This window comes from Arachis duranensis, chromosome 1, assembly GCF_000817695.3.
Source record: "Arachis duranensis cultivar V14167 chromosome 1, aradu.V14167.gnm2.J7QH, whole genome shotgun sequence".
Taxonomy (NCBI): domain Eukaryota; kingdom Viridiplantae; phylum Streptophyta; class Magnoliopsida; order Fabales; family Fabaceae; genus Arachis; species Arachis duranensis.
Window position 1 is genome coordinate 10,937,028 of NC_029772.3, and position 10,481 is coordinate 10,947,508.

Genomic DNA, 10,481 nt, shown 5'->3' on the forward strand with positions numbered 1-10,481 from the left:
CAGGGCCATATGTGAGGTTTAATGATGATTAGTAATAAAATAAAGAGAAAATTTTAATACAAAACAAAAATAAATATATACATAAGGAGGCATGTAACAGCTTACGTTTTTAGAAAAAGATACTTCATGACCATAACCATTTTAGCTTCATACACTTAAAAGTGATTTGTTATAATGATATTATTAGATTATGTTCCAATTAAATTTTACTTACAATATCAAAGATTCAAATATTAAGGCATTAATTTTTGATAGTTCATCCATAACCATTTTAGCTTATCAGAAGTGATTAGTTAATGATATTATTGGATTATGTTCTAAGTAGATTTTACTTTACAGTATCAAAAATTTAATCTTATAGTCGTTTTGGAGAAGACTTTATCTAACTATCACTTAAAATTACATAATTATTTAGACTATAAAAGAAAAATGAAAGATCTTTATATAAATTCAAGCACATTAATAAAATCTAGCCAAAAAAAAAAAAAATTATGTAGCAATATAACTTTAGGAGAGGAAGGCCAATTATACTATAGCCAAGTGGTCATCATCAACTGGACCTTTGACAAGTTCAACACCATTACAAGTTTACAACTCATCTTGGACTTGTTCCAACATTTAATCATATTTATACTATATGCTTCACAATAAGAGGAAAATCCAAGAGGGAAAGAAAAAGAACAAAGCATAGCAATGCAGTAGAATAATATATAGAATAATGCGGTCTAGAACTTTTGTTTGGACTAGGATTGTTGAGTTCCCCATCGATTGATTATTGAACCTTAGCCACATGTGAAACTTGGACATCTCTTTTAACTTCAACGTACATGTGAATATAATCACATGAATGCAACCATTTCTAGCAAAAAAGTTCACGTAGTTAAATGGATCATGCGTTCCAACTAGAACGCTCGACTCAAATGTTTAGATATTGAATAGCAATAAATACATGACATTGTATTAGTATGACTAATTTATAGGTTCAACCATTAACTTCTGAATTATTCCATTCGAAGTAAGGAATGTACATTCTATGTTCTATGTTCTAGCTTGTACATTCTATGCATTCTATGTTCTAGTTTGAATTTAGCATTTCTCTGTGAATGATGAAGATGGGTTCAATTCGATTCTTGGCTTTCATGGAAGGCGCCCGTCATTGGTCAGCATCATCTCAAGTCACTTTGAATCCATAACTACATGAGTGACAAGAATCACAATGATCAACCAGCTATTCTTCTCAAAGTCTTCCAATTCTCTCATATTGGAAGGAACTAGGAAGGATGTTCTGTTGCGCTCAATTTTGTTCGGCTAGGACTTTTCAGTTGCTATTCATAAACCCAGACCACATAACAAGTTTATGATTCTGAATTTCTCCTAATTGACACTGCGTTTACTTTGTTAACAAGGAACATCATTCTCTGTATTAGCTCTTGAAACGATGGGCGTTGTTCTGGGTCACTGCTCAAATTTAACATAAGTCATGTTTTTAGTTGAGTTTGAAGGAAAACTACCAACCAAATAGGTGGTGTATATTATGGAAGCACCTTTGCCAGCAGTCACGAATGACTGATGCCACTTGGGGATCAAGCCCTTCCGGAAGCTCAAGTCTTCTATCCATAAATCCTACTACTCCAACCACCTTTCAAGTGAAATACAGCAGTTATGGCAAGATGACTTCAGAGGTTTGTTATCTTCATGTTTAATTCAATGATATGTTCATCATTTTAATTAAACCATCTATACTTAATCAAAGTTCCTGGAATGTGTGTCACCAAGAGAGAAAGAGAGAAAGGAACCTGTAAGGAATTCAAATTTTCCCATGGAATGGACTGAGTCATTAGTTCCCAGAGGATGACACCAAAACTGTACACATCCGACCTGTGTAAAATAGAAAGGAAAATCCGAAAATGATCACATCAGGATATTTTGAAATTGCGAATGTAGGGCGATGATAGGGACAAGGGACAAAACTAAGGACTGATATATTATCACTTCCTCATCAAATATAAGGTTGCAAGTTGTGAGGAGATTCAAGCTGACTGATTGAGCTATTCCTCAAGCAAGCAATTAATAAGCGACAAGAAACAAAAGAATAAAATTCACTTCTCAGAAAGTTTCCTGAAAACTTTCCCCAGTGAGCAGTATCTATAGAACTTAGCTCCAGGGAATTACTTTTCATTGGAAGGCTCATTTCGTAGGACTTCAGGGGCCATCCATTGAGGCTGCATTTTGACAGAAAAACACATTGATGAAAAACTAAAAAGATTTAAGCCGTATGTATTGGATCTACAAAGTGAAAAGATGAGAGATATCATTACAGTGCCTCTTCCTTTTGAAGTCAATAAAGTTGAATCCTTCAACCTTGACAAACCAAAGTCTCCAACCTAAGGGTAAAAAACCAAATATCATTGTTCTCCAGGTAGGTATTCAATCTTCCCGGGATTACTGAATGAATATCCAAGCAATGAATTACCTTGACAGTCCAGTTTTTATCAACAAGCAGATTAGAAGACTTTAGGTCTCTATGCACAATGGGTGGATTTCTATGATGAAGATAATTCATACCTTTAGCCTGCAGTAAGCAATGATGTGATTGATAACATTGCAACAATTAAGGTTCAGCAAGCCATCAGCTAGTTCTTAATATCCGTTTATGAATGTGGTGTTTGAGAGAGAGAGGAAACGCACAACATCAAGAGCCATCCTTAAAAGCCTTCTGATATCTAGTGGCTGATTACTCTTGTGCAGAATTTTGAAAAGGCTTCCCCTACCAAGTTCAATAAAATCAATGTAAGATGCTCCTCAAATTTTCTCAAAGAAAGTAGAAATTGATAGGGATTTTATGCACGTACTGATTGATACTTTCATATTCAATAATTCACATATCTATTACATGATGACAAAAAAAATAAATAATAAAAATAAAACCTAATAGATGCATGATACTTTTGTGCATCTAAGTAAGCACAACTTATTTTACATTCAATATAACAAGCTCTAACACTTACCTAGGTAATAGTTCTGTTACAATGGCAAGCCTTTCCTGCGAATATACTGCTCCCATGAAAAGTAATACATTAGGGTGTCTTAGTCTCTTCATTATATCAATCTGAAGTAAGCACACAGATTCCGGAATGAGCTGTTTTCTTTCTCAATCAGGCAAATATAAAATGAAACTTAAATTCTTATACCTCTTTTTTGTAGTCATGTAAGGTCTCCTCTGTGTATCCATTCCCAAAGTAAACCTTGACAGCAACATCCTGATATAAAGAATATAGGGCACATCAGTAGATGCCAAATCAATACTCCTACGAAGACAATAAAAAGAATACGTTGAATTATTACCGATCCATTCCATATTCCGTGATACACAACTGCATAAGACCCTGCAACATAAAGAAAAAACATAATGAGGTCTGGAATCAATATATTTAACTGATAATATGTGCAAACGGAAATTGTATTGGACTGCTTCAACAAGATAGAAGTGTCTCAGCATTTCAACTCCTCAACATAGCATAAAGGAATCATAAAAATGCACAACAGAATCAACTACCTTGACCAATCTCCTCTCTTAATTGAAGGTTTTCCCAATGGATTTCAGACTTCACAATAGAGTTTGACTCATTGTCACCCTTACTTGATGAACTTCCATTACTGCCTCCATTACTGCCAGTGCTTTCTCGTGTACTTTGCAATTGCAGTCCTTCTTGTTGCTTTTTCATTTCATCTTCTATCACCATATTTATAGCTTCTTGTTCCTTTTTCTTTGGATTAAATTTGCAGTGTAATCTTAACAATGGGTCCTAGGAAAAGGGAGAACGAAAACATTCAATGTACTCCCTTCAGAAAGATTCTACAGAAATAAATTTGAGAACAGTGAATGTTCTTTGTGCACAAATATTTGTATCCGCTATAGTGCTATCCCAAAAAGAACTATATTTATGAATATTTACTTCTCTATCCTCTTCATTAGCACCATCCTTGCGTGGAGTTAAAGCTACTGAGCCTCCAGAAGAATCACCCTCATTATTCACTCTCTTACTTCCGGAACAATCATTCGTGCAATTACTTTTAATGCTTCCATCATCCTTCCCACATTTTTCACTTCCCCCTGTTTGTAGCTTGGCTAGGACTCTGGCTGCCTGAAGTGATTAAACCATATATTAACCACACAAAGACTGATATACAAAGCAGAATTCACAAATTCAAATTAACTTACAATAGTAGACTTAACCTTCTCGGACACCTCCCTAAAAGTTCTGTTTTCACTTCTCTGATGACTAGAATGACGTTCTTTTTCCTGAATCCAAATTAGAAAGAAAATTTTTTAAAAAATAGTTATTATAATACCAAAAAAGCTAACCCAGAATCCCAAAAGTCTTCAAGCAGAATGGAGACATACATGAATGCTGTGTTTTTCTTCATCTCCATCTGTTGTAGTATTCCTGGAAAATGCATCATCCGGATGCCGATTTAGGAGAATCTTTGATGCCTGGTAGATATAAAGACTAGGTTCTATGATATAATTTCAGCAAAAGTGATGGAAGTCCAAAGAGAATAATGAAATAAAAAAAAAAAAAAATAGCAGCTGTATTAATGAAGCTTAAGAGGAGAACCAGATTAGAGACAGATGATGCAATCAACGGTCGTGGAGGCCACTGAATTCTTTTGAAATTTATCCTCTGTCCTCCAGCTTTGCCATTGTTACCAGGTTGGTAACTTCTATTTTCTGAATCCATTGAGTTAAATACAGCGGCATCACTAGAAACAGTGATAATACCAACAAGCTCACCATCCTCATAAAGAGGAGTTTTAGTCACTATTGCTATGAATACTTCACCAGATCTCTTCTTGAAAGGAAACTTTCCAGACCATGGAACTCCTCTGATCAACCTTTCTAGAATATTCTGCAGAGATTCATAACACTCTTCGGTAACAAGGAACTTAGCAACTCTTTGACCAATGATTTCATAGTCTTTCCATCCATACAGTGTTTCTGCTGAACGATTCCTAAAATGAAACGTCTATATTCAACTCAAAATCACTCTAGGAAAATCTAAATCAAGAATAATTCACAACAAAAGGTAAATTCTTAATGCAAAATACTTTTCGCATCGATTAACTTGTACGCGATATACTCTTTTTGTATCTACAGTATGCAATTCACAGCTGCAACTGTTTCATTAGAAAGTAGTGCATAGCATATAGTGAATAAAAGGAAAGCGAATCAAAGAATAGTTAGTTATTTAGTTAGTTAGTTAGTTAGTTACTGTTATGATCTGAAATTAGTAAATCACCTACCAATATATGATCTCACCGGAGGAAGCTCTGTAGACATGAACGGCGTGTCCCATGCATTTCAACACGCTAGCGTACGGACTATCCGAGAAGAAGTTCCCCGAAAGAAAACGCAGCGTTGAATCTGCAACCACCACTTCTTCTTCTTCCTCTTCCTTCTCCTGCAAGAGTTGGCGGAACTGTTCCCTGAGCTTGGCTTGTTCCTCCTCCAGTGTCCGACACCGATCCGCCAGAACACGGTAAGAAGTTTGTCTCTCGTCGCCGGCCATGGAAGTCGTCGTCGTCGTTGGAACTGCGATGCGCATTACGCACCCCTACTCTGTTATTGGTTCAGTTTTAGTTTAGTTTGTTTATTATTCTGTTACTGCGATTCCCTCTGAGTTGCTTCGTTCCGTATCAATTGAAATATATATTTTATGGGTGGAAATTCAGTTCCAGTCGATTTACGTGAAGTTGATATTTCAGAACCGTTAAATGAAAATTTAGTCAAATTATCTAATAGTTTTTAGACATCAATTTTGTATAAAGTCGATTTCACCTGAATTTTTACCTATTTTATTTAAATTTTTTAAAAGAAAAAGTCTAGGAGACCAACAATTTTATTGTATTTTGACCAGCATGTAACTAACAGAAAAAAGTGAATCATTAAATAAAATCTCACACCATCAAATCATTATTGATGATTAGTTAATGACTATCGATCACAAATATTGCTGTAGTTAGCATTGTTCTTTTTAAAATATTTTAATAAGTGAGTGAGTGGGAAGACTTGAGCCTAAAGTTTGAATGCCACGTGGATGAGGGCTGAGGCGGAGGGGGCAGAAGCAATTGGGTGTGGACAGGTGTTCGGTGTACCGGCAGCGGTGACCGGTGCCGTACGGGTGAAGGTTGGCGCGCCTTCAAGTTTGGTAGCTCTAATTTTTATTGGAAGATAATTAGGTATAGTTTATACTTTATATAAAGTTAATAGATAAAATTTAATTTTATATGAATTTGATAATGGAAGTTAGATAAAAATTTAGTCAAATTAGTTAAATTATCTAATAACTGTTAGTTATTAACTTTACATAAAGTTAATTATATCTGAGTTTTCACCTAATTTAACCGTTAATGAATTATAATACAAATAACATATTTTTTTATTCTCATTTATAAGTATTAGATTTGAATCTCACAAAAAAATTAATTTTACTAATTTATTTGTTAATTTTTTTGTAATAATAATTTTTAATTTTAATTATCTTATAATACATGCATATATGATTTATTAAGCATCAATTTAAGTCTAATTTATTTGAATCTTGACTATATTTATATATCTTTAATTAGATGGGAAACAAACTACACCCCAAAAGTCATCCATGATGAAAGCAGTAGTAAAAAAAGAGGGAAAAAAAAGAAGTCAAGTGGAAGAAATGTGGGTCAATTGTGGTTGTGCTTTGTGGGCTTGACTGGACTGATGAATATTTTATTGTCCTTTGTGTTAAGATGAATACAAAAGCAGAGTTTGATACTTTTATTGCATTTTGTTTTTGTCCAATATATTAGGTTTGTTGGATTTCAATCTGTTGCTAAAATGATTCAAAAATTTTGAGGAGAACAGCCAAGTAGACCCTGTCCAAAAACAATTAAAAAATCATGTTAGCAGCTTTTGAGCGTGATGGTTACTCAAATAGAGTAGAGTACAATGTCCAAATAAAATAAAATAAAATAAAATAGAGTAGAGTATAATACAATTAAGTTGAGTTGGTCGAGTAATTAGTTTATTAGTCTGTTTAAGTAAGTGTTAGAGATTTAAATTTTATATTGTGTATGCAATAATTCATTGATCAATGACAAATTTTTAAACGAAATTTTGATCCACAACAAAATTAGTTCTTATCCTATCAGGTTGAGAAATATTATGAAAATAAAAAAAAGAGTAGAGTAAGTAGAATTAAGGAGAAAAGAAGTGTAATAATATTGATATTGAATATTTATGTAACTTTTTTTCACTTATATTACATAGAAATTATTAAATTCTAAAGAGAAAGGTTCATTAAATATATATTCACAACCATGAATAAATTAAAGGCTATCAACTTATGATCCATGTGATTTAAACGTGAAAAAGGAAAAGTCTCATTCGCATGTTTTGGATAATGCTTCATGATTTCCACGCCTAGTACTATACCAAACTCATCACTTCTTTATTTATTTATTTATTTATTTATTTATTTATTTGTAGATACTATATTTTCCCATTACATAATTCTAACTATATAAAAAAAAGCTATGACACAATATGAGTAATTATAAGTAATAATGTATTGACGAAAGCAACAAATGTTTGAGCCTCACAAAATTGATGGCATAATAGAGTAGTGCTGAAATTCTTTCTTTTACAAAGATACAACTTCAGATTTATAATATTAGAAGTTTTAATATCATGTTACAATATAGATTTTTTTAAGAGATTAAACTAATAAAAAATACATAAATAATTATATATTTGACAACAACAATAATATCTTTTAAAGTAGATTTAATTACTCTATTTGTCTCTATAGTTTCGTGAAATTTTCAATTAGGTTTCTATATATATTTTTTTTAATTGAGTTCCTGCACTAATTTTTTGTTTCAATTAAGTCCTTTTTCGTGGTAATTGGATTAATTTTATAGGGACCCAATTAAAAAAAAATTGGTATAAAGACCTAAATAAAAAGAAAAAAAAGTGTAGGGACCCAATTAAAAAAAAATTTGGTGTAAAGACTTAATTAAAAGAAAAAAAAGTATAAGGACCTAATTGAAAATTTCGCAAAATTATACGGACCAACAGAGTAATTAAACCTTTAAAGTATCATAGTGTAGCTAGTAATAATTCAGATAGATGGAGGTAATTATAAATTACTACTACGTACTTAGCATGAAAAAGTAATATTTATTATTTTATTTTATTTTTAATTTGAATGATTCAATCCAATAAAATAATTCAATCTAATTGTTCATTCCAAGCATATATATTTGCCCTCTTGTATAATAGTTTGTAAAGGAAAAAGTGAATGCTAGAAGGCCAATATTTTTAGCCAAAAAAAAACAAAAAAAATTGGTTAGTATTAATTTACATATAAGATAAATATATATAGAAAAATAATAATCACCTAACATTTTTCAAGAAAACCTACTTGCACACCCCCGAAATTTTATACTTTAAATCCACTACTCATTTTCTTTTCTTTTTTTTTTTGGATATTTCTTCTCACTTTTATTTACTCCATGTTATTACTTATTCTTTCTTCTTTTCATAGCATCTAATCCACTTTTATTCTTTTTTCTCACTTTTTTTTCTTTTTATTTATTATTATAATTAGGTAAATATTATCCTAACTTTTCTAAAATAACATGTAAGTTATCCTCTATGATGTGTCATATTCTAATTGGGTGTTTATTTTAACGAGAATTAGTAAAAAATGATTTGAGAAGAAAAAACAAGACACCCAATGAGACAGTGATGCTTGAAAGGCGGCTTAACGACGAAGACGAAAGAGTACAATGGAGAAGAGTAAACGCAATTAGAGAGAGTTAGAATACTTTTATGGAAGAATGATTTGGGAAGAGAAAATAAGACTTCTAATGAGACAGTGATGTTTGGAGGCGTAATGACGCCGACAAAAGAGTGGAAAAGAGTAAACGTAATTAGAGATAGTTGAAATACCTTTTATAAAAGAATGATTTGGGAAGAGAAAACAAAACACTAATGAGACGGTGATGCTTGAGAGACGCAACGACGACAAAAAAATAAAAAAAATAACTCAGGTTAAATAAACACACAATTAAAATATAACAGAAAAAATAACTTACATGTTAATTTAGAAAAGTTAAAATAGCATTCACCATTTTTATCATTTTTCTCGGTTCAATATTATATATCCTCAGTTAATTATGATTGTGATGCACTTTAATTTAATAATTAGTTTCATGCAAATTTCTTTGCTTTATTAAAAAGCATTAAAAGACTCTTTATGATGATTATGGAAGTCCAATAATTGTGAAAACAACTCGCATTGACCTAGTTTCATAATTTTTAATGTTCTTAAATATTATGTTTTTTCTTTCCCCTCTCTATTGTACCGCAAGTATATATTTGAATCATAACACTAGAGACAAAAAAAAAGTCCAAACTTGTCTTATTTATTATTTATTAATTATTATAATAATTAATAAATATTAAATAAGATAAATTTTAACAATTTTTTATTAATATTTTTTTATTATCAAACATTTTCAATATTTGAGTAAATTCACGGGCAAACTCAACTTGAACTAGCTAAAGTCTTATCCTTTAAAAGGACCTTAATGTAAATTGCTAAAACTCAGCTTAGCTAAAGTTCTATAAAAAGACCTTAATTAAGCAATTAAGATGACTAGCTAATTTCACATTGCTAATTTGAAAAATAAATGAATGTTAATATTTAGTAGGTAGAATTGGGCATAAAACTCACATACACCATTTATCTAATCATATATTCATATATCCTTATCACAAAAGAATAATATGAATTTAATTCGTTAGGGAGTTAATTTTCTCCAATCAATTTTTAAATTTTTTTATCTTAAATTTTACATCCTAAACTAAACTCTAAATTTTATATTTCAAAATCTAAATCTTAATGGTAAATTCTAAAATCGTCCAAAAAGTAGGAGTCAAAAAATAACTTTTACAATAAAAAAATTTACTAATGTTAATTGACTAATTAAAAATTAATTTTCTATACTTAATATTTCTACTAACATTTAAGACAACAATTAACCAATTGTGTGCGAGTTAATTAATTACTTTGATATATCAACATAAATACATACTTAGATAGTTAGATGGTATATAATGAGAAATTCTTTCAAAATAAGTCAACAATAATGGATCAAAATTAATTTAATATATAAAAAATTATTATCATAAAAATTACTTATCTAAAAAATTTAAAGTAACAAAAAATATATGTAAATATTTATATTACTTTTAAACAGATATTTAATTTGTTTTCTTTTTCTGTTGTCTTAGCTTAGGCTAAAATTATTTCTCTTAATATTAATAAAAATCAAATTTAAAATATTTTAACTATAAAAATTCTAATATTATGTCTTAAACTTATTTAATTTAAGAATATAATAAATATAATAGACTCTATTTAATGCCAAAA

The 10,481-nt window shown here is 30.7% G+C and overlaps 1 protein-coding gene across 4 annotated transcripts; it reads right to left on the reverse strand.

Annotated features, from left to right (window-relative positions):
• Nucleotides 1–707: 707 nt before the first annotated feature.
• LOC107476222 (uncharacterized) lies at nucleotides 708–5,668 on the reverse strand. Of its 4 annotated transcripts, none has more exons than XM_021136903.2 (16): nucleotides 5,305–5,668; nucleotides 4,620–5,013; nucleotides 4,406–4,495; nucleotides 4,238–4,303; nucleotides 3,957–4,145; nucleotides 3,557–3,806; nucleotides 3,346–3,386; nucleotides 3,192–3,260; nucleotides 3,009–3,109; nucleotides 2,689–2,767; nucleotides 2,474–2,572; nucleotides 2,319–2,384; nucleotides 2,173–2,222; nucleotides 1,797–1,878; nucleotides 1,545–1,639; nucleotides 708–1,458 (listed from the first exon to the last, which is right to left on the reverse strand). In XM_021136903.2, the coding sequence occupies exons 1-16, from the start codon at nucleotides 5,604–5,606 to the stop codon at nucleotides 1,356–1,358; spliced, it is 2,076 nt and encodes a 691-aa protein (XP_020992562.1). In that variant the 5' UTR covers nucleotides 5,607–5,668; the 3' UTR covers nucleotides 708–1,355. The 4 variants fall into 4 exon arrangements, 2 of the variants coding, with proteins under 2 accessions (XP_020992562.1, XP_015951481.1); XM_016095995.3 differs by having other exon boundaries at nucleotides 4,223–4,303; XR_008001184.1 differs by lacking the exon at nucleotides 708–1,458 and having other exon boundaries at nucleotides 1,576–1,639; nucleotides 2,324–2,384; nucleotides 4,223–4,303.
• Between the last annotated feature and the right edge of the window lie 4,813 nt (nucleotides 5,669–10,481).

Coding starts and splice junctions, on each gene's coding strand:
- LOC107476222 (XM_016095995.3), bottom strand. CDS start 5,606: ATGCGCATCGCAGTTCCAACGACGACGACGACTTCCATGGCCGGCGAC. Junction 3,807..3,956: donor CTAATGAAGAGGATAGAGAA/GTAAATATTCAT, acceptor CCCTTTTCCTAG/GACCCATTGTTAAGATTACA. Junction 1,640..1,796: donor AAAATTTGAATTCCTTACAG/GTTCCTTTCTCT, acceptor TTCACTTGAAAG/GTGGTTGGAGTAGTAGGATT.